Here is a 24,901-nt window from a genome sequence, read left to right as displayed (position 1 = left end):
GTCTTAATATACTTCCATAGGTTTTCATGTTTGTCTAAAAATATTCTTAGTAAGACTGAGGCTGACATCCTAAAGGGATGCAAGTTATAAAAATTATTTTTGTCTTATGGTAGAACCTTATTTTGTATCAGTGATACGCTGGTAGAAGAAATGTCTTGAGTAGAAATCTAGAATACATATACTGTATTGCTAATGCTAACAGGAAAAACATCTATGATACTTATGATTTAGTGGCTGGATTCAATGAGATGGGATGGTGTAATAGGTCTTTGTGCCATAAATTACTTCCCTTTACAGAACGCAACACATTGTTTTATACTTATCTAAAATCACACTTGCAAGTGAAACCACTTGGCTGTAGCTAGCTATTTTCAAATGAATGTTAATTTGTTTATGAATTCTGTAATTCGCATCTCAGTTGCACATTTTAATAAGAATTACTTGTAATGAGACACTGACAATTCTTAGTTGAAGCAGATTAATGTGCTAATAGCACCTGTGCAGTACTTCATGTTCTTTTATTTCACTGCTGTATAGAAGGGTTTTGACAGTTTGTTTTAGATGAAGGAATAGGTGGGTAGAAAGAGAGCAGAGTTGTAATTTCTTTGAATGGTTCAGCACAAAGGTTTCTTCTTTGAAAATCGGAAATTCTGTTCTGGAATAATTTTTAAAGCCCTAATGTGTTGCAGCAGAAAGACTTGTGTATTTCAATGAATGGATACAGAGATCCAGCTGTAATGGTATTTGAAAGGGCTGAGTCCACCAACTTCCCCAGCCTCTAAAGTGTGCTGTATCCACATGATATAATTGTTCGTTCAAAACAACTGTCCAGGAATTGGAAAATTTACTTTTTAATGGTTTAACTAATTTCAGGTTGAGTGATACCTAAGAAGGTTTGTAGGGATACATCTGTGTCTCACAACATCCTGGCAAATCTCTACTGCTATTCTGTGCTTCCCTTTTTTTCTGGCCCCCTTTTTTTCAGTATTATTTTGTACCTGTGTCCCCTTCTATTTCAAAGGCTGATTACCCTTCTCTGCTTTAAAGCCACTATTTAGGTGGAACCATTCAGAGCCCCTGTATTTTCATAGGATTTTTGGAATGAGGTGACTGTAGTTTATTTTAACAACAGCCACTGTAGCAAGAAGTTACATGTTTAGTGATTCAGATGGTGGAAAGACGTTGTGGGTGAGAAGTGCACCAGCAAGACTATGAAGAAGGGTAAATGGGGTGGGGGAAGCTCCAAGCACAGTCTTCCTTTGATGAGTTTGCTTCACTTGGTAAAAGTCTAGTTTGTCATTCATTGCAGAACACTGTGGAGAGTGCCCAGAGGACTGAAGATCTTTAGGACTTTGAGGAGATGACAGTGTCCCTGAAAAACTGTGTCTGTTTTGAATAAAGAATCAAAAGCAGACTTGGGGAAACAGATTCCATAGTCTAGACAGACAGTGAATACGGAGCCTGAAGAAAGGTCCCTGCAAAACAGATACATATTCAAGAACACAGAGTTACTGGTTTTCATGATTTTTTTTTGGAGTATCCATTAAACTCTGCCATTTAATCTCCCACTAGGAGCCTTTCCAGTTCTGTTAATTCCAGATGTCCATCTCTCACATGCTCAAAATAAGGTTCCCTGCAATTTATTCCCACTAAGGATTCCAAAACTCCCAGTGGAATGTGTTGATGGCTTAACCAAGGAAATATGCTGTAATACAGGCTTGTTAATTCAATGTCAACTGCAGGAAAAATAGGTGAATGTGACAAATATTTAATCCTTCAGGTCCTTTTGATGATCTTAAAGGTTTTTTCAACCTTGTGATTCTGTGATTTAGATTTCAATGACATTAGAATTTGAGGAGGAATGTTTCATGAAAGGAGACCTCAGCACTGTACAGAGGTGGCTGGATTATCTCAGATGTTCCAAACATCTTTCATTCAGGTCAGCCACTGCAGGTATTTTGTCATGGACTGCACGTTGCACTAGTAACCTCTAGAGGAGACAGGAAAAAACAGAAGGCCAAAAATTGCTTTGGTTTGGAACTGACTTTGCAAGGCAAAGCATTTTTATTGGAGGTCTTTGAGTAAATAGCATCATTGTATATTTTCCTTTTTTAAAGTCTGCTAATGATTCTCATCTGGTAGTATCATTCAAATTGGCAGTTGTTAATTTGACCCTCCATAACTTCCCATTACCCCAAACCACCAAGAAACATTGCTGATCTGCCTCCAGGTATGAGCAACCTGGTATTAGAACAGCATTCTTTGTAGTGGGAATTAGATATTAACCTTGGAGGTTGTATTGCTAGTGGTGGGTTTGCTCCAGCCTGGAAGAGAACTAGGGAATGGTTAAGGAGACAAGCAATGTTGCTGTTGCTATGGAGAGTGGAATTAATATATGAGGACTGGTTGTTCTCAGTTCCTGCAGCTCCAGTACCTGACATCTTTCAAGGCAGAAACACTGTCAACAGCAGAATGGCCTCACCGTTCTCTATGGCAAGAGAAGCATGGCTGGAGATTAATTGTTTGAAGACTTCTTGGTAGCATTCAGAAGTTGACTTCAGCAGTAAACTGAGAGGCAGCAGTGCCTGGAGCTGGTGCAGATTTAGATCTTGCTGGAAGATACTGGCTCAATGCTTTCTGTAACTATTTTAGCCATGTCCTGTAGCCCTTGGAGAGAGCCACGGAGTTAAGGAAAAAACTTTAGGCCACATACATTTCCTTTTGTGATCTACACCTCAGGACTGTAGGAAATACAAATGGCAGGACACTACTTTTTTTGTCTCAAAAGTGATGACTGCATAGTCTTGCCTTGGAGTGCACAGAGCTGTCAGAGACCTGTGCTTGAGTAGGTCTAAAAACCAACACAGAGAACACGTGCCATGGGTACTTGTAAAAATGTTTCCTGCAGGGCCATTCTGATGTTATTTGCTGTTTTCATGCCTGGTTTCATGCAGTGTGTTTCAGAAGATAAATATTTATACAGGCTTGATCCATAAATGTTTGTTTTATTTGTACCCTCTGCTCAGTAAACATTCTTTTTTGACTAAAACTCAGTCACCAAAGTGGACAGGAATCATCACAACAAATGGTCACCGAATGTACAGAGCACATTAAAGTGTAGCTGTTCCACTGAACTCCTACACAAGGAGTGAGGTCAATAATCAAACCTTACTAGGGTGTGTGGTAAGATGTCATTTCACTTTGCTCTTCTCCTGACTTCGAGGAGCTCGCTCTCATTTGGAGTTCCTCACAAGCTGCCATTCAACTCTGAATCAGTCTCTAAAACTTCTGCTGCCCACTTACCAGGCTGCTCGCCTGTGCAGAATAAAGCAGGCGGTTGCTACAAGGGGAGTATTTGCTGCTTGGCTGCCTACAGCCTCCTTGTGGGATTTGCCTTCAGTTTTCCAGTGAATACTCCACTACTTCACCGTCAGACTCCTCTGAGGAGAAGGGTGCTGCCCAGCTCAGTTGTTAAGTACTTAAAGTCTTTCACCTGAGCTAGTGAAATGGAATGGTGCTGAACACGTGCCCTTCCCTGGAAGGTATGTTTGATACTTCCTTGAAGGCTGTGATTTTCAGAAGATTCAGAGAAAAATGTTGTATTTCAGGTTTTTCTTTTCACCTTATGAAGTCACTACCTGTGATATATGCTCAGGAAATTACTTGCTGTTTGCATAGAACATTTAAAATAAATTATCCTCATAGCATAATACATTACAGACTCAGCTAGAGCATATCTTAATTTACTTTTACATTTTTTTCTTCTGTCATAGCACTATGCACATCTTTTATACACTGCTTTTAAAGATTTTGCATCGCAGATATTTTGAGACTTGCAATACTAAATAGGGTTTTGAGCAAAGTGCTCCCCATTAGGCTAATTAATATAAACAGTGCCATAACAAGGGGACATTGTAATCTTAAAATTAAATACCTAGTTTTTCCTAAACCAAAAAAAAAAAAGTTCACTATAATGAAAACATAAAGGTAGTTATTACCGTTTGAAAGGAGTGATAAATGTACGCTGCATTTCAACTCCTGTTAGCTTGGCTTTTTTTATTTGAAGGGCTTTTAACGTGGTCAGTGGCTGTCAGCTGTGTGGCTCCATTTTAGATCTGCTGGGAAAAATAAATTTCACCCTTGCAAACGAAGCTGAGTTGTGTTCAGTGCTGCTGAAAGGGCGTCGTCACACCTGGCGTAGAGCTGTGCATCTTTCCCTGCATTCTTCTCGGCACCAGCCATACTATTTTCAGTGCAGCTTGACAAACTGCTGGTTGGAACTATTGTTTGACATCACTGTCGACTCTGAGGTTATTTTTTTCTCCAGTGCCAGAAAAGCTGCAGCTATCATTGACAGCATTTCAAAATTAGACTTCAAAAATAGCATTGAATAAGCTTGTGAGAATCTTCCCTGAATGCAAAGCTATTAATCCTGCTTTATGTAAACCATTTTTACTGTATTTTAAAAGCTTCTAATTTATAACACAGTTATGTATCTTTTATAAGGTTACTTAGGATTTAAATGGAATCAGTCCCACTTAATGGGGCCCAGCTTTTTGGAGTTATTTTTATGTGTCTGTTCCAAGTTATCGCTTTGCTTAGTAAATCATTTCTTCAGTGGAGCCATTAAATTTTAGATGCGAAGTCCTGCAGTGCTACCAAAATGAAGCCAGGGGAAACAGTAATACTCTGAATAAGCACAAAGTAGGTATGTTTACTCTCTTTCTTGGGAGTGTTGTGTTTAACAAAGTTGTTTGCAGTAAAGCATGTTGAATTTCCCACCTGTAGATTGTATCCCAGAGTAGCATCGATTTTTTTAACTCATTAGGTGACTGTTGTGGTGTGTAGACTATCAGAGTTGCTGTGAGAAGCTTCAGCATATTCATTAAGCATCCTTCAAGACATCTCATGATTACTTTCAGGGTTGTTTACAGTATGTTTTTTCCCTCCACAGATTCTTTTATAGGTGACACTATAAAAACCTGGCTTCCTCCTGTTATTGAAGCCTCACCTTTACCAGCCACACCACCCTGGTGGAAGAACTCCTCAGACAGGTGTTCTTGCATATTTGTAACCCACCCTCCTATAGGTAGTGTAGTAATTAAATAACTATTTGAATTCTTTTTTAAAAAGAATAATGTAAAGAAAAGCCAAAAAAATGCCACCTGTTAAACTGATATGTTTCTTAAAGTCCGTATTTGCTTGTTCTTCTTTTCTGGACATTGTTCTCCTGTGAATCACTTGATGCTCCAGGGACCTACTTCACAGTTTTGTGTAGCAAGGCTTCAGCCTTTACTTCTTTGAGTAATTTTGTAGTCAAAGGAAGTCTTCCAGAATTTTGTCCTTTATGTGCATCAAGGTTGATGATGATGATGCAGTCAGTCATACTGCACTTTATTTTGACGTTGAGTCCAAGACTGGATTTATCACCTGTTTAGTCTTTCAGACCTTTCCTTTGTGCTTTGACTTCAGATGCCATTGACAGATTTACTGTTTTATTATTTTATTTTATTTTGTTAGAGCTTTTACAAGATAGAATAAGTAAATTCCAGATTATCAGAAAGATGTTGATAAATTGCAGCAAGTGCAGGGGACTGCTGAAGTTTTCATGTGGCTGAATAATGGACTGTTCATGAGGATAGATCAGAAGATTATTGTGTGGTTAAATTGATGATTAAAAGATGTCAGAAGGTTTAGAGATATCTGAAGAGTATTAAGAGCAAAGAGGGAGTTGAGTTAGTGTAATACAGGAGAGTATTAATTTAATGGATGGGAAGTTGAGGCTATTGGATAAAACTTTTACATGGCAATACTTACTGCTTTATGGATTAGTTTCTGAAAGGAAATGGTAATCATGTAATTCGTTGGAATATAAGGACCTGGAATATAAGGGGCCTCTCCGCGGGCTGCAGGGGGGGTCTCAGCCTTTTCCATGGGCTGTGGGGGGACACCAGCTCCACCATGGGTTTTTCCAGGGGCTGCAGGGGCATCTTCTCTCTGGCACCTGGTGCACCTCCTCTTCACTTCTCACCAGCCTTGGTGTCTGCACAGTTTCTTACACCTTCTCACCCCCTTCTCTGGGGGCAAAAAGCAGCTGCTTGTGGGTTTTTTCTCCCAATGTGGTTCCCAGAGGCACTGTGACCATCGCTGATGGCCTCAGCCTTGGTCAGCAATGACTCTGACCATCAGCTGGCTGCTGTTTGCTCTGTGGGGCCTGCAGAGAGCTTCTGGCTGCTTCTTGCAGAAGCCACCCCTGCAGCTCCCCTTCTCCACCAGAACCCAGCCACGCAAAACCAAAACACTTTACTTCCTCTGATGAGGAATGTAAACATGGCTTTTCAGTAGTGTCAGTTGATTGATGGGAGAAGTTCAGAAAACTGAAGAAGGAATGTTCCTATGGATCAGTAAAATGTGAAAAAATGCTGGCATAACTATTTATGGACAACTTTTTTCAAACCTCAAATGGAATTGTCTTGGAGTGACACTGAATTTAGCAGGGTTTGAAGGCATTAAGTGTCTCTGAGTTCCGTTTAGTATGCAAATGTTGTGTAGCACAAAACCAAACGTGCTATCAGGTGGAGCATGACTTCCACAGGTAACTAAGAGTTGAATGGGACATCTGCATGGAGGGGATTCCGAGCGTGGCAGGAGGTGGAACGTTCTGTTAAAGTTGTTAACTGCTTGCAAAGTCCTGCCTAATGCTTGGAAATGAACTGAAGGTAGCAAACTGATGAGTTTGAAGAGTGTCTGGAATCTAACAGCAAAATATTTGAGCCACATCAGAAGTCATGTTAATGTTTAAAAAAGGAGTTTCACTGTTTATGGTGAGAAGCTGCTTTATGGGAACCAATATGCTCCTGCTCTGTGGATATCATGAAGCAAGCTCTGAAAGTGCTGTGTGGTATTGGCTGAAATCTGGAAGATTCCTCTTCTGTGGTACCTGGCTAACTGTCTGACATAGGTAGAACAATCTCTTTCTACCTAGTGAGGAGAGGATGAAAGGCAAAGTCCAGGTTAGTGTGTTCTTATTACATAGACCTAGGAGTGACCTGACAGAGGCTGAAACTGGCAATAGCTACAAGCACTTTAAGCAATGACTGCTGGTTTTCTCTTTCTGTGGGTTTTTTTTTCTTTTATTTTCTGTGTTCTTATTCCAAGACTCTGCCTCTTAGTGCCTGACCTTGTCTTTCCAAACCCCCTCTTGCCAAAACAGCAGCCTGGGGATTCAGATAACAGCACATAGATGCAGAAATCCATATGGAGAAGTTGTGGTACTCATAAAGTTTCTCAGCCTGCGTTTTTGATTCTTGCACATAATTAGTCTATTTTTCAGCTATTTGTGTACTGCATATGTGCTACAGAGCACCATCCAGCAACAAGTATAATGTACATCAGCTCTCAACTGTTTGTTGACAACAATGGTTAAAACAATTAGTATGGTTTATTAACCTTTTGAATATGATGATTATGCAACTGTGTTACAGTTAATTCATTTAAACTGTATTTTATGTCATTTTCTGAAAGCAAAAAAACCCCAACTATGTAGGATTAAATGAAAATACACTGTAATGATTTACATATTGCCTCCTTTCTCAGTGCTCAACCCAAGAGTTTTTCTTGATACTCAGCACCCTGTCCCGTCTGGATTTGGAAATCCAAGCTCTTGTTCCAGTCATACATTCTCAAGTGAAAACTCCACTATTACAAAATGTGCTTTTGGAAATCCCAGAACTTCTCTCCCCAGTAAAACATTATTTAAAGATCCTTAATGAAGAAGCAGCCAAGTAAGTAGAGAAAATAGATTAGTCTTCTGTGCCTCATGGGCTTGCTGACTGCATGTATTCAGTTATGTGAATTACACATCTTATTTTAATATACCCTAGGTTTATATTTTTGATTTTATATATGTATAGGTTGCTTATAGTTAAGCAGAGATTGTGCTTTTCTACAGCTCATACCCTTCCCCTAAACCAGGCAAGCAAATATTTTGCCTAGTGGATATCTGCCTCAGGTTGAAGAGTTTTTTAGTTTCTTGGCTCTTTGGGGGAATGAATTTATAGCAAAATGTGTTTTGCTCATGTTAAATTGTTTAACAATTTATGAAATACTTTGTTTTTAAGCTATTCCTTTTGAAGTGAGACTTGACCTTTAGCAAAGTGTCTGCTTTGCAGTCAGGAATGTGGCTTCTACTATTGTTTGTGAAAATTTTTCAAAGCTTTGCATGTCCCACCATACTTCTTAAAAATACATTTATATGCTCACTAGCAACAGAGAATATGCAGTTGACAGCTACATGCATGCTTGCACGTGCATGTGTATATTGCATTGTGTTAGTTGTATAGTGCAGGTAAATCCTGTAATAGTTTTCAAAAGTGGCCCTTTGCTCCAGGGAGGAGTTTGAGATTAAGGGTTAAGGGGAGTTTGAGATGTTGGGTTTTATGTTGGGGTTTTTAAACTGTCAGTTTTTGAATTTTTGGTGTACATCACATAGTGACAGTCTTCACAATCAGCTGCTGGCTACTACCGATCATTTTATCCTTTCCATTCCCATGGAAACAAGTCTAATTAGCACAAAATCATTTCTAAAAATTAGTACTGTATTTACAAATGGCATCTTTACTGTCACTTATATAATAATCCTGTGTAATGCAAAATCAAAGTCCAGCTTTGCGTTACCTGTATGGTCACTGGCTCCATCTGTAGTTTCATTCTCAAGCAAAAGGGGTATTGATATAAGTAGAAAATGAGACTTTCTATTATTTTTGTGTTTTAGTACTTTCAGTTTGCTAACTATTTGTTCTCCAAATATTAGATTTCAAGGTAATTATCTAATTAAATGGTACAGTTTTGTATTTGCTCTAAAGTACAAATGTATACTTCAGTTCATTTAGGCCTGTTTGTACTACTTTTTGTTGTTTGCCTGATAGTTATTAGGACAACTTAAATTTTTGTTACTTTTGATGACAACAATATTTTTAATAGTTTGTTCGGCTTCCAGTTTTAAATATTTGAATGATGTTATTTCAGGTTTCAATCCTGAGCTGAGATATTGCAGCCAAAACTATTTTGTCATTTTCTGACATTAAGACTAGAAAAGAGCAGATTTTTTGCATGTATTAAAAACTGCTCTGGTTAATCATTTCTTTAGAAAAGAAGCAAGGTACTCTGAAAAACTCCTGGTGACATTCTGCTTTGATGAGAACTTTATGGGATGTTTTTTTCTTTGTAATCCTCATTAAAATCTGTCCAAATTTGGACAAATTCTAAATATGCAAAAAAATCTGTGTTCCTGTTATGCAGAAATTATCTAGAGCTTCACTTTTGATCATGGTAAAAGGGGTTGTCTGTACTTGGGATCCTCCATGTTGTGACAACAGTTGTATTCTGAAATTCTGGATTGAGCCAGAAGGGAATGATCTCTCTTGTGATTCCTTTTCTTGCTTTACTTGACTAAGGGAAAACAAGCATAAAGCTGCAGGATGCACACTGAGAGATGACAGAAATCCAAGTCAGCAGGGTTTGGCATAGAAGGGCAAATATAATGTAGACGAGTAGAAAGCAACAGCAATAGGTGGGTTTTTTAATACAATGGGGAAAGGACTATCAGTGTTTAAATGCCTTTGTGTTTATATACTGTGCATAGCAGCTTTTGGTAAATGTGCTGTACTATGAACAAATAACAGAAAAAACTTACTGAGAGGGGAATGAAGCTAGTATTAAGTGAGAATAACAAATAAAAATATGGACACAGCCAGTAGAATTGGGGAATGTGTCTTTTGGTTTTACCATTACTATATCTTTTGCTTCTTATGGATAGGACTGGAGATAAAACCCAATTGTTCAAGGACCTTACGGACTTCCCTGTCATCAGAAAGAAAAAAGAGGAGATCTTGGATGTGCTTTCTAAAATCCAGTTGCATCTGGTAGACATTCGTAAACAGATCAAGAATCCTTCTGCCGAGTATGTTACAGTTTCTGGTCAAGAGGTAATATGGTGTCTATTATGGATGGCAGTTCCCTTGCTTGTCTAGAAAATAGCTTAAAAGCTAGGCTTAACTAGAACTCTCTTCATTTAGTATGGTACTTGATCAGGTCATTTGCCTATATTTGCACAACTTCAAAAAACAGGTTTTTGACAGTGTCACTTTATTTAAGTCAATTTCTTTGGTGATTTAAATAATAAAACCACGTTACTGCAGTCAAATTTGTTTCAGTAATGCTTTGCTTTTTTGTGTATTGAATTGAAAGTATCAGTGAGATACCACTGTTCAGCATTGCGCTGGGAACTGAGAGTGGGAGACCTGGGGAAAAGTCCACAGAAAGCTGGGAAAAGAAATTAGCTTGGCAACTGAATGAGGGTTGAGAGTAAAAGAGATGAATCAGTGAGGACAGTGTGGTATGAAGCTGGAAGCAGATCACTGTCCCACTGAGGACCTGGGACGCTGAGAAAGACCCAAGAGATGCAGCAGGGAGCAAATAGACAATGCTGAGAGGGGATGGGAGAAGGGATGAGTTAGAGTGTCACTTAATAAAGACCTTGGGTGGATATTTCTTTTGCTACTGAGGTTCAGAAGAACAAACATGTGGCAGAAGAGTTGGGGAGGATGTCAGCTAAGATGCTAAGTCCAAGAGGAAATGTGGAAGAGTGCATTTCGGTATTGCATGAGGAAGGAAAGAGCCAGGGTTTGAAGGATTTCTCTGAAATACTGGCTTAAGAGGTGGATGATGACATGTGTGTGAAAGAGGGAAGAGTTGATAAAAGAGGAGAGTATCAAGAAAGTAGCCGGGTCTGAACTGGAGAGTTTCAGAAACCACCAGTTAACTACGCTGGTTTGAGAGGGGGCCCTTGTAGCAGCAGACAGCTCAGAAACTATTACAGGCAAAGAGCTTGGGAAATTCATTAATGGAGCTGCACAAGTTAAAGCTATCTGTCATTTAATTACATCTGGTATGAGTGTATTGGAGACATCAAAAGACACAAAAGAGGAGGAAGGGTTAGAGAAGAGGGTCAGTGAGGAAAGAGAATTGAAGGGGAGGAGCAAAGCATAGACAAGAGCCTTTGAGTTAAGCTCAGCCTTCCTCAGAACTTGTGCTGTTGTAGCACTCTAGCACTCTGATAGATGTTGTGTTCAAACACTTCTTTGCAACAGGACTGGTCAGAAGTAGGTTTATGGTTTGCTGGTTCTGGAAGAAAAAGAAGCTGCCAGGAAATCTGTTCTCTTTATCTTCCCACTCTGAACACATTCAGAGAACAGACGTTCTGTCAGGGAGGCACTCAGATTCTTTGCTCCTGCATGTGTGCCCTCCAAACACACTATTATGAATGCAGTCAGCCCACAGTTTATTAACTTAAATTTGTGAAGATCCACTTGACATACACCTTTTCAAAAATATGAGGTTACATCCATATCTGTCTTATCTTTCATTTCCAGACCTCTAATGTAACTCATAGCATGCACTAAACAGGACAGAAAGCTGTCCAGATAGTGATAGCATTGCTATTCTTTTCAGGCAGGATTTAGAGAGAAATTGCTACGTTTGGGAAAAGTTTGCTTCCTGATAAGCAGTGCTTCAGGCCCAGTTTATTTAATACTGCACATATTTATATAATAGGCCTAAGAATTAAAGGGTAAAAAAGGAAATGTTTTTGTTGTTTTGAAGAAGATTGCAACCTCTCTACTTATTTCGTGCTAGCCACACAAACACACCAGGCAATTGAACTGGCTGTGTAACTGTTCTGAGTTCAGTTAGTCGTCTAGCATAGACACAAATATGGTCTTGTTTTCTGACTACTCTTCATGAACACGGCTTGCTTAATTGTTTTGAGCTAAAATTCAAGAAAAAAATGCAATACTAGCACATCAGCAACACCACTAGTAGCAGCAGCAGTTGATTCATTTTCAAATCTGTCTTGTGTATTATGCAACTTCAGGGTTTCAGAGGTACCGATTATTTTCAAGGTGTTTTAGGTAATTTACGAACTAGTGTAGTCTGTCCATTCTGGAGTGTGCTTATGTTAGGGTTATTCTTCTTGTTTGTAGTCTAAGGCGATTGCTGGGTATTCTGGTGAGGTGTGGAAGGTTTTATCTAAATCGTACTAACTGTAATGTAAGAGCTTTGTCAGATGAGTCTTGTGCATTTCTGTAAAGGTGATCAGATACTGGGCTAATCTAATCTCTGCTGGAAATTAATTTTCCATCTGTGTTTTTTATTCTTTGACGTCTAGATCCTCAGGCTGGTGTTATAAAAATAACTGACATGAATTGTATAAAATACTGCAGGAAAGACGTAATGTAAATTTCACTGTAGTAAGCTTCTTGCCATTACTGCTGGTTTCCTCTGTTCTTTCCATTTCTGAACTCCAATTGATCCAAACGTGAAGGAAGGTATTGTACATGCAGTGCTAGCATTTGAGGTTTTGAGCTCTTGTCTGTGAAATACTGTAGGTAAATGTGGCTCAATAGGAATCACTGATCCCTGGGCAGGAAAGCACATCTCACTCATAAGGCTGAGGGACTTGGGACTCTTTAGCCCAGGTGAGACTGAGGGAGGATCTTACCAGTCCTTTTAAATACTTGTGGGGTGGGTGTCAGGAGAACAGGGTCAGTCTTTTGACAGTGATGCCCTGCAACAGGACAGAGGCAATGGGCACAAAGTGGAATATAGGAAGTTCCAGCTAAACATGAGGAGGAACTTCTTTACTGTGGGGGTGGCAGAGCTCAGGGCCAGGCTGCCTAGAGAGGTTGTGGAGTCTCCATCTCTGGAGACATTCAAAACCTCACTGGACTGTGTCCTGTGCAACCTGCTCAAGGTGACCCTGCTCTGGCAGGGGGGTTGGACTAGATGATCTTCAAAGGCCCCTTCCAACCCTGATCATTATGTGATTCTGTGAAACAGCCTGAGTACAGCTTGTGTATAGTGTAGAGTCTGTGTAAATGCTGAATTCTCTGCAAGGCCCAGTCAGGATCAGGTAAGTCTTAACTAGCTTTAGTCTGGGTTTGGCTTGGTAAGAGGGAGGTGAGGAGAACATTTTAGTAGATGGAGGAGCAAAAGGACAAAGATGAGGCAGGAACATGGCAAAGCACAAGAACAGCTCAGGGTAGAAGTTGCTCTGTTGGCAGCAAATGTACGTGATTACCCTCATTTTTAGGGGAAAAAGAACATTAGCTTCTGGTCTGCTCAGTCTCTTCAGGATGAATATGGGTTTCGTCTGATGCTTGCAGATTTCTTGATTTCATTATGATTATGCTTCTGTAGTCTTCTTAACATCCCATGATGTGTAATATTATATTTCTGTTTGTTTAGTTTATGATAGAAGTCAAGAATTCCAATAAATCGTCCGTTCCATCTGACTGGGTTATGGTTAGTAGGTATGTAAAATGTCTTTAAAGTTTGTTCTATTTTAATATATAAGGAAAAAAATATAATATGGACCATTTTGGTTTTACAGTTAATTAGATACACATTGTCACAGCTCCATGTGTGTTTGTGGTTTGGGGCTTCTTTAAACTAAAAGCAACCAATGAAAATGGTTACATTGATTTATTGCCATAGTAAGTTTTGCTTAAAACCAAACAAGACCAAGCTGAAAAACCGGAATTTTAAAAAGTGTTTGTTTTTAAATAGTACTTAATGTTTCAAAGCAGATGTATTGGCATGAAAATTATGGCTTTGATTCAGTTGTGCCTGTAGATTGTAGATAGACATTTTTCATAAAATTTTAGTTGTTCTTACTTTATTCAGAAAGGTAAAGGTAGCTGTGCAAAATATCTCAGTATCTAGGACTTAGTGTATTAAAAATGTTTTAATTTTATTTGTTCATACAAACAAGCTTTGCTTGCTTTGTTACTTAGTGTTGTGTAAGCATGATTTTAGATAGTTTAGATACTTTTTCCAGTACATGAAACAGAGGTGAACTGGAAGATCATTTATTATTTAAACAGGTAGAATACCTTATGTTATGATGTGTAAACAGAGCCATGTCTCATCAGAAGTAGGCATAATAAAGGTGAACTCTGAAGCGATGTTCTATTCACTTATGCAAGAATTCGATATTGAAGTGCACAGAGTAGACAGAATTAAGGCGATGAAGGAAAAATACAGCTATTCTGGATATTGTAAAAGAATGCCTGGGAATGCCAACATGAGTCCTTAATGGAAATACATAAATAAAGAGCAAGTGCCTTAAATGGAAACTAGTATCCATGCAATACAGTCTGTATTTACTAAGTTTATTCCAGGTTTATTGTGAAGTTTCAGCTTTAAAGTAGAAATTTTTTTGTTGGAGGTTGTTGTATATGCAGCCAGTCAAAGAAAAATCATCTTTGTGAAGCCTGTTGCTGAAGAGAATTTTGTGAGATATATAAGCTTCAGTGATACATAATACATTGTGAAAAATGCAGCCTTCAGAATGGGCAGCAGTACAGTAGCCAATCACTTTATTCACAGTGAAGATCACTGGTATCAATAGAGTTTGGTACCACAATAAAAGAACTGGCTTTTTTACCGTGCATTTTCAAGGCTCAGAGTGAGTTAGAAAACTAGTCCAATTTTGCATGTAGATGGTGTAACTGATTGCTTAGTAACCTTGATTTCCTATTTGGCTTCTCTCTGTTTTCCAGCACAAAAGCTGTCAGCCGTTTCCACTCGCCGTTTGTTATAGAAAATTACAAACATCTGAATCAGCTCCGGGAGCAGCTAGTCCTTGACTGCAACGCTGAATGGCTAAACTTTTTAGAGTGAGTTGACAAAATAGACTCATTTTTTATTATTTTATTTATTGCTGTAAGAACAGAAGAAGAAAGAGTTTTATCTTAACAAAAAAAAAAACAACCAAAGGAAAAAACGCAGTTGATAACTCAGTTATGCTGCCCATGGTAAAATACTGTTCTTCAACATAAAGCATTTGAAAGCGAGACCTTTACACACTAAGTCCTGAAGGCAGCAGTGATGTCTCTAGATTTTAAAATTCTGATGACAGCACACTATTAAATATATACAGTGGCTCTCAAAATTTGAAAATTGAGTGAAACTGAATCTAGTACAGTGTAACTGAGATGAGAATAGAATTTATTATACAACAATTGCAGTGTTACAGTTTTTCAGTTAGGAATGTTCAGGGTGTTTGGGCAGTTGCTTGTGTGAGTGTGATTCTCCCTACCCCTGTATGGAAAGCGGCCTGGTGAGCACTTCTGCTAGCTCCTTCAGCACCCTGGGATGGATCCCATCTGGCCCCATAGACCTGTGTATGTTAAGTTTAAAATATATTTCTCAAACTTCTGAACACCTTTAATTTTCAGGTGTCAGGTTATAAATCACTGCTTTACGTCCAGGAATTACTAGCACACTGAAATTATCCCTCAATTCTTGCAATAATAATTAACTCACTTGTGCTTTTTTCCATACCACAAAAACTTCCTTCTGAAATTGCCTCACTGGATGTAACTGATGCCAAGTTTTGCCTCTTGGTAGGAACCCAGAGGTTCTGTAAACTTTATTAGAAACTGAAATTCCAATTCACTCTTCCAGATGTATTGCCTTTGCAATACCATAAAAATAGTTACATTATTTTTTTTGTTACTATATTAGCCATATAAGTTTTAGTAGACCTTTCTTTACTTAGATCTGCTGCTTTTCATGTTCACTTTGATGATTTCAGTAGTGTCATATGATAGCAGCGTACAACAAGGAAAGATGTGTAGAGAGTGATCTTCCCCAGCCCTCCATTTATTTATTTATTCATTTTTGCTCCCTTACTTGCTTTATATTCCCCAATTGTATCTTTGAGGCTAGGAGTGGAGAGAAATAAATTCTACAGTACTAAAAGAATGAACTCTGCTTTCTCCTGGTAATGTTATTGTTGTACTAGGGGCATCAGTACCATAAATGGAAGGTGAATTCTTGAATTTTCTATTGTAGTTACCATATTTTATTGATATTGTAGACAAATCCTGTATTCAGGCACTTCAGGGTTTGAGGGGTTTTTTTATTGTTTGGAGGGGGGGTTATTTGACTGTAACTTACAGCTGAAGTGAATTGGCAGTTGCGATTCAGCTGCCACTGTGATAAACAGTGGCATTTTCAGAGACCTTATTTAGGCAGCAGGGATCAACTGTGGACCCTTTGTATGCTATTAAATGAGTTTCATTTTGCCGCCTTTTTGTGCTTAAAAATAATGCCCTGTTACAAGGGAAGCACGAAGTTTGCTGTGAGCAAGATTGTGTCCTCATACTGTAAGTTAATACACTGCTGGGAGATTTGAATTCAGAGTAATTTAAAGACTGTAGAGAGCTCTGTGAGAAGCATGCATGAGGTGTATTTTGACAGTACATTCCTATCTGTATGAAATGATTTTTTTTTTTCCTCTTTTCTTCCTCCTGTTATTTTCCCCTGTTTTGGTGTAGCCATTTCAGTGAACATTATCACCCCGTGTCTAAAGCAATTGGTCACCTAGCAACTATCGACTGTCTGTTCTCATTGGCTCAGGTGGCTAAACAAGGAGACTACTGCAGGTAATCAATGTTTAATTTTTATGTAAGATTTTATAGGGAATTATGAGAGAGCTTTTTAAATAAATTTGATTTTAATATGTGTACCGTGATAAAATGCATTATTGAAATTGTTTGCAGTAGTTTCGACTTAATCTGATTTTGCAAAGCGGCACTTCTGGGCTTAATTCAAGTCTGTAAACATTGCGGTTTAAATTTGACATCTCATGTTTGTCTGGTTTTCAAACTGTGTGTGGTTGGTAGATGATATCTCACAAACATAAATATATGTTGGACTTTGCATGGGAATTTTTTTCCTCCTATTTCTTTTCTCCTCATCAAAGTCTGACTTTATAGTGTATAATACCTAAGATTTTAAGGTGTATGAGGTATGTTTCAAAGATGTATTTCAGGTAAATAATAGGTAATTAGAGCCAGCTTCCAGAGCAGGGATGGTGCCTTACCTAGGAATGTGTGTTAAATCTGATGAGCTGTGCCCTTCCCTCTGTGCAAGACCCACACGTGCACACCAGGCACCACAGCCTGCTGCATTCTGCCATGAGGAAGCATGAGCCCTTAAGGCTTTCTGCCTCAGAGATTGGTCCAGAGCTGGCTCCTGAGTGTGTACAATCTGCAACTTGGGTCTTCCTCCCCCTCACAAACCCACATCCCTTGCACCTACACAGAGATAGTCAGTCTTATTGGTGTGTTTTCTTCTATATCACGAGGTCTGTGTCCCCAGAGAGACTCGACGCTCGCTGAACCACTGCTTCAGCTTGCTGAGTGCTGTCCTAGAGATTGGCATTTACTGTTTCTGAGGCTTACTGTGAACACCCTTGTGAGGGCTATCTGTTTCCAGTCCTCAGCCATTCCTTCTTCCATACAGTCCACATACTCTTTTTTTGAAAAGTGCTGTGTGGTTTTTAAATGTCATTGTGGGGCTACATTGCAAGTAATTGGGCAATTGCTTATGTATAACCATATGAATTGGTAACATTTGTGACCCGTGGAAATAACAGCAAATCATGTATTAAATGTGTGTGGATAAAGGGAAATCCACTTAGATATCCTTCTGCATTTATACAGCATTAAAGACAGTATTGATCACTTCTGGATTCTTGATCATGCCTGCTGCTAATCAAAATCTCTTTAAAAGTAATTGCTCGTTTATTTCTGTATACTGAGATGAGAAAACAAACTGAAATTTTATTAATTCACTGTGCAGTGTTTAAATAATTCACTGAATTTTAAAGAGTGGCTTAGAGCTTATAAACTGGCAGGAAGGAGACTTCTCAGTGAAACTTCAGCTGCAGGGAAGGTGTCAATAATTAATTTTGGAGGACTACTGAAGGAAAGACGGGACATCCATATTAACCAACTCGAGTATTTCGGGAGAATGTTTTTTGGATTGAGGATTGTTTCATATTATCCTACCTGAGAAAGGTAAACAAGTTGTGAGGTTGGGAGCACTGGTGATGCACATGGTTGTTGGAGAGTAGTAAGCATATCTTGGAGTTTCAACCTGTCTCTGGAACCCTGCGTTGGGAGACTCAACCCTGACATGGACAATGTAAGGCATTGGGCTCCCAGGACACAAAGTTAGATGCCTAACTGGTGTAGGTAGCCCAGAGATCATCATCTGAAGTTTGAGTATCCATTCTGCAAGCAGTGAGTTTGTTTAAGGAGCACCATTGAAAAGATGCATGAATAAAGGACGTTATACATTCCAGAGCAATTTCCACCCCCGTCCCCCAGTTCTCTCTTACTGCATGACATGTGATTGTCTAACTGGGACAGGGAAGAACTTTTAAATGACTGTGGCTGAGGGCCTGCCTCTGCAAGCCCCATTGTGTGAAACCAGAATAGGCAGAGTCAGCAAGGCTCATGGCATCTGAAACTCACATCATATTTCACAGTTACGTGTATGGAGGCTTGAGCAGTTAGGATAAAGACAATTATGCCCAAAGTAGAGGGCAGAATTATAAAATGGCAAATGGATCATTCAGCTGTTATGCCTCTCTTCTGAATGCAAAGTGGAGAAATCCAGAAGGAAGTGCTTCTAGGGATGTTCTCCCTTTTAGGACTATCATATTACAGCTCCAAACAGCTTACCAATTCATCAAATGGAGGGTGACATTTCCCTTCTTTATCCCAAATGCCTAAGACTCTGTCCATATTGGTTTAATCTCAGCTATTCAACTGCTGGAAATATCTTCGTGCTAAAAAAAAACCAACCCACACCATTCTTAACTTGCACCTCTTTCTCCAGTGCATTGTGCTCCTAATATGTCATTTATTTTATCTCCATGTTCTTTTCAAATTGCATCATCATTCTTCCACTCAGGAAAAATCACACTCCTCACGTCTTTTCTTCCTTCTCCTCTAAAGTCCATCCAAAGTGTTAGTTAATTTCCAGTAAAAAAAAAAAGTGTCTTTATTCCAGTATTAGTCTTTTACTCAGCTGTCGTCACTTTCCTAAATTACTGCTCTTATTTCAGAGTGATTTTACTTCTTGTGTAACAAAATGTTGCTGAGACATGACACCACATTTACCTCTCCACTGAATGCTGCACTTCAGTTTGCAATGAAAAAGTAAATTTAAGTTGCAAGAGAACAAAAGGAAATCACAGTCATAATTTAGTGGAACTTGCATTTTTCTCTCTGTGAAGAGCACACAGCTCTTGGAGGTAGAACTTTGTTGATGTGAAGATGTATAACGTGGAATTACACATGTATGACTAGACACATAGATAAATTTGTAGCTAAGGTGGAAGCATTAAAGGCAAAACTTTTTACATGGTTTGGAGATGAGAGAAGAAAGAACGTAGTATTGATCTGGTTTGCATACTAATCTCTGAAAAGGTACTGTCATTTCAGTATGTCAACTTAAATAGTAAGCTCTTTCTATAGACTGTTATGGTTTGATGACTCATATGTTTGGGAGTTGCTGTCACATTATGAGAGCTGCTAATGTTTATAGGAGAGTTACAGCTCTGTCATACTGTACTCTTTGATTTATATCATTTAATGTGTTATCAGTCATAATATACAAAGTTGGACAATTATTTTTCCACTCCCCACACTCGTTAGGGTTTAATGCAGTAGCAGGTTGGACTAGTTCAGCAAGATCATTCTGAGAGTATGAAATGTGTCTGCAAAAGGTGGCACTTGCAGAAGCCACTGTAGTGGTGGGAAGAAAGCAGTCCCCTCCAGTTTGCGTATTTTTGCTACTGCTTGTTCATTTTGTAGTTCCTAGTATTCCTTTAGAATACAACTAAACAAACAAAAACATTCCCTAGGTAGTGGAAAAATGAAGAATTCTAAAATTTTGTTACCCAATCTGCTAATACTTTTTTATCACTGAATGAAACCAGGGAAGTCCTTAGAAATATTTGACAGCATTAATTAATTTTTGTCATTTCTATTTTTTTTCTACCCTTCTTCAGGCTTTAGCTGCAGTACTTCTAAGTAATCAGTTACAATGAATGTTGAAATTAATGTCTCTTCCTTTCTGCAGACCAACTGTGCAAGATAATCGTCGAGAAATAATTATAAAAAATGGGAGGCACCCTGTGATTGATGTGCTACTGGGAGAACAGGATCAGTATGTTCCAAATACCACTAACCTTTCAGTAAGTACTGAGAAATGGTTTGAGCTTCAGCATCATCCAAGGGGGGGAATTTGGCATCTGCATCCTGGCCAGGAAGTTAAAATAAATAATTTAATCATACAGCTTTCTGCTTGGTTACATTTCAGAGAGATATGGCTAGATGTGATCACATCTGTTGTGTCCTTTTTCTGCTATCTAGCAGCCAGACACTCTCTTTACAACGTTGTTCGCTTTTCACGGCATTAAGAAAGATCACAGGATCACAGGGTTGCAAAAGACCTTTGAAGATCATCAAGTCCAACCAATCCCTTCCTAAGCTAAAACAGATGATCTCAAAACTAGGAAAATAAAAGTTTAAAGTGGCTCTTTTTGAAAAACAAATTAATAATTCCAGGGGTTTTACCAGTGTTATCAGAAGAAGTCTACATTTTGTCATAACTTTATGTGAGATTAGTGGAACTTTTTAATGTTCAAATGCACAACAAATGTTTCCATGTCTTACAGGCTCACTTTCCAAGACAGTTCTAAGATAGCTCAGATCATTTTTGGTGGTAATACTTTACTATGTGTTTTCCTTTCTTTCTGGAGGTATTGATTTCATGCAGCCTTTTTTAATCTGACAGAGCAGATTTGGAGCTCTGACTCTTGACTGTGTAGTGGCAAGTCCATTCTTTGTAGATTGCACACTGGTTGGAAGAAGCCTTTCATATTAACATATGCTAAAGATCCCCCATGCTTAGCTTGCAGGCAGTGTGTTGCCCCTAAGTCTCCTTCTGGCTGTTGTTTTCTGCAATAGAGAGTGATGTTGAGAAGTAGTAAGACTCTTGCTTGTTATTGTTGCCAAGTCGTCAAAGAAAGTGGGTAGGTTATTTCCTGACATTTTCTATGCAACATTACCTAAATTGCATGACCTACATTACCTAAAATTGCTATAAATACACAATTACCACAGGTAGGAAGTATTGTCATATTTTACTTCACTTAATCTGTTTCTGATAAACATCTTTTATTTTGTTTCCTCCTTTTTTTTTCATCAAAACCTAAATTTGTTTTTTTAAGTGGCATGCCCTTTTGGCGTTTTTTATTAAATATTTACCTTTCTGAACCTTTTTTTAAATACTGTGTTTCTGTTCTTAATACAAAAAATGCACTGAACTGTGTATACGTAACTGCTTTTTCATACAGTTGATATATAAAAGGTGTGTCAGTGTGGAGCATGGGCTGTGATAAATACCATTCAAATGTGTATGTATTTCTCTGGAGATATTTTTAAACCATGTTATATACTGAACAATGATACAGATATTGTGCAATACATCAGGGAATGTTTTCAAAATTATTTGTCAACTCCAAACAAACGACAGATGGCATTTACAGAAAACTCATCATTTCATTCAGTAATCATCATGCACTTTCCCCTGTTAGCCCCATTCTTATGTTGGCTTTCTAAATACTGAATATTACAAAATCAACTGATCGTGGTGGAATCGTTTTTGCCTCTACTGTTAGAGTTCTGTCTTTTTTGAGAGAGGTAGGTGGGAACCCAGTTTATTAAAACGTGTCTGGTTTTAAGCTGATGTATTTGAATCAACAGTAAAATGCAATTGCTGTCATGTTTTCAGCTGAAATGTTGTCAAATAACTAACTTTAGGAAAAGCTTTCTTGCAGTGCCCTGAAATAAACATCTTATTTTTCAGTTCTCCCTCTCTCATCCAAATATTCATGGAAATTCTAACTTCATCCATAAATTCCACTAAGATGTTAGCTTATGGTTCTGTGCAATTATAAGGGCAGATGGGCTCTCTGGTCTGATGTTACAGCATATGTTCTTTCTGAAAGCTGGCTTTGCAAGCCAGCCACCAGTCTCAGAACATGGCTGGAGGGACCCCAGAGGGATACCAAACACATGGAAGAAATTTGTGGGTTCTAACAGATTAACTCATCCTGGATTTAAGTATCTGTAATTCTGTTGTCCTGAGCCAAATGGTGGTCCTGATGAAGTTTTAGTTGCTGTATTGAAACTGCACCTCAGAGACTAGAATGTTGTGAGTTTTGTTCTCATGTAGTCATATGCATGTTATTACTTCCATTCTTTATTCCTGATAATGACATTTTTTGGGTTTTGACTTTATTGTGACTTCCTTATGGACAGGGGTTTTTTCCAGCAAAAGCTGAACAGTTTTCTGCATTGACCTAAGACTGATTCCATCCATCTTTTGTATGATGTGGATTATGACATGTGACATATAAATCTTATTTGCCTCCCTGTTAACAAAATGAAATCCCTGTAAAGATAATCATGTTTATTCCTCAGAGATATGTTGTTGTCATCACAGTGCCTGGTTAGTTCCAACTTCCCTAAGTAGTGTGTCTAATGTTCATTATGCTTGTCCTGTCTGACATGCCCCGCCTGTGGAGCAGTGAAATATGCTGACTCTTGGTTAGTTCATCAGTTGTTGGATTTCATGTATGTATGTAGTAGAAAGTAAAAACTCTAGTTATTCAACATCCTTGCATAATGTAATTTCCTAGTTTTGATGCAGGCTGTGATAAGGCTTTGTAGACTCATTGATGAGTTTTGATTTTGTATTAGCAACTGTCTTCCACCACAAGATGACAGTTTTATTCTGGAGCCATAGACATACAGCAGTACTGTAGGGACTTTTACAGCTGAGACAAGCTCTTGCATCTGATTTCATTTTTCTGTAAGATTTCAGTGGTTGGATGCACCAGTCAATCAGAGATTGGATACAATCTGCTCACAATATCTGTGTTGCAGTCAAGTATTGCCAAACTCAAAAATGTCTTGATTTCTTCTTGTAGCCCTTCTGTTTGAATGTGTGTGTGTTGTACCAAGGCAAGCAGTTATGAAGGGGTCTAGGTCTGATCTTTGCCTGCCAGATTTCCCCCCCCATTTGGCAATGAGAACTCCTTAACTGGAGCAGAATCCCAATTAGGACAGCACTGGCTGTGCTGAAAGCTGGTGAAGTTCCCCCTTCAAAGGAAATTGTACAGATGCTTCTTGGATTCTCTTGGTTCCTTGATGGACCAATGAAGGTTCTCCTCACTTTGTTTTGCTCAAGAGTAATGAAAGATGATAGTGATGCTCCTCTCTCATAAGCCTGGAGAGGACTTAGGAAGATTTATTGATACATGGCATCATAAACTCTTGAAAACTGAATGCTGTGAAGGAAGCTTTTTCAACTACAGACTGTGTCCTGAGGGCTTGTCCTTTATCCCTGTAGGCACATACACTCAGCAGCCTTTCTTAGAACAGCACCATGTGCAGGACAATATGTTTCACCAATGTTTTATGTTTCCAGGGAGATGGTGAAAGGGTCATGATAATAACTGGACCCAACATGGGAGGAAAGAGTTCATATATAAAGCAAGTTGCATTGATCACAGTCATGGCACAGATTGGTTCTTACGTTCCTGCAGAGGAGTCGACGATTGGTATTGTGGATGGTATTTTTACCAGGTAATCTTTCAAACTTTGCTGTCTGTTTATGAAAATATTACTGTGGTGGGGCATGTGTGTGCACACCAAAGTATAATTTAATGTTTCACTTAGAGCTTTAGAATTTATATGTGATGTTTCCCTTTTTCATTTTAAATACGTGCATTGGTTGTTGGGTTTTGGTTCTGATTTCCTGCTAAGCTATGGTACTTGTTTTGGAGTCTTTGAATCTCTAAAGGATAAAAATGTTAATGTGTCTCTCTTGATTAAGATGCAGGTATTGAACATCATGTGTCTGAATGGACACCTCAGCCAAATTTATTCTGCCAGGTGATAGCCAAATGATGTTTCCCCTAAAATGAGTACTGTCACCTCTAAAAATCAGATCGGTTTCTGCAGGGCAGCACAGTTGTACATGCAGTATTTGACACTGAGAATTTTGGGGTTTTGTCCTTCCTGTACTATCAGTCTTGAACACACTTCAGGTATTTTAAAAAAATTAATAATGGCAGTTCATTTCACTTAACATGTCTCATTTTCAGGACAGTGCTGAGTAATTTTTGAAGTCAAAACTTTACTATTTTACTGTCTAATGTTTGCCAAGGATCATCCAGCTGGTTTTCCCCCCTTTTTTTTAGTCTGTTTTTGTAATCAGCAGAAGTTCTGTGTTACTGGTGGTACTGGAGATGGAAACTTATTTGTGGTTTTAAGTTTCACAACAATTATATATCTGTAGTAGGATTATTTTTTCTGAAATTCTAGTTCTGTGATGGCAGAATGCATTTCTTAATTTTACAGGGAATCTAAATACTGGTCATTTGGGATTGCTTCATCATATAATGATGATATGTTCTTAGGCCTCACTGTGTCATGACAAAAATGAATGCAGTTGTGCTTTGATGCACTTTGGTGCTAAGCAGGTGAATAAATTAGAAAACAATTTCTGTTATCTTTATAAAATTAATTGGAGCTGAAAATTCAAAATGGTTACCTTTTTCCCTGTCCTGCGTTGAAAGTAATTGACTGGTTGATTGGATGAGCTTTTCTCAAGGGAATATAGGACACACAAGATCTGAATTACTTTACAGAAAAAAATTACAACATTATTAACAATTTGAACATTATTTTTGTTTTCCTTTGTGTTTTGTAAGTGAACAGAGTACTTATCTTGTGTTCACACTGACAATTTCTAACCATACTTGCAAAAGTCTGTTACTCTTAAGCTTAATCTCCCCTTTTCTCTATTTTTATTTGGCTGTAATTGCTTATTTTTGCAGAAAAATTAAGAAATGTGACAGAGTCACTGGGCATGCCATTTCATTTTGTACCTTCTAGAAAGAGAA

At 38.4% G+C, this 24,901-nt stretch overlaps 1 protein-coding gene across 1 annotated transcript in view; it reads left to right on the top strand.

The window, feature by feature from the left end:
- Positions 1 to 24,901, top strand: part of MSH3 (mutS homolog 3) — a gene marked incomplete at its 5' end in the record, with an annotated part of 111,482 nt that overhangs the window by 62,430 nt on the left and 24,151 nt on the right. The window contains 7 exons of the mRNA XM_084278982.1: positions 7,597 to 7,784; positions 9,818 to 9,986; positions 13,306 to 13,370; positions 14,622 to 14,738; positions 16,404 to 16,511; positions 20,005 to 20,119; positions 23,422 to 23,579. Of these exons, the coding sequence (XP_084135108.1) occupies positions 7,597 to 7,784; positions 9,818 to 9,986; positions 13,306 to 13,370; positions 14,622 to 14,738; positions 16,404 to 16,511; positions 20,005 to 20,119; positions 23,422 to 23,579 (920 nt within the window). The remainder of the gene's footprint in view (positions 1 to 7,596; positions 7,785 to 9,817; positions 9,987 to 13,305; positions 13,371 to 14,621; positions 14,739 to 16,403; positions 16,512 to 20,004; positions 20,120 to 23,421; positions 23,580 to 24,901) is intronic.

This window comes from Gallinula chloropus (genome assembly GCF_964237585.1).
Source record: "Gallinula chloropus genome assembly, chromosome: Z".
NCBI lineage: Eukaryota > Metazoa > Chordata > Aves > Gruiformes > Rallidae > Gallinula > Gallinula chloropus.
This window is presented reverse-complemented; position numbering and strand designations above follow the sequence as displayed.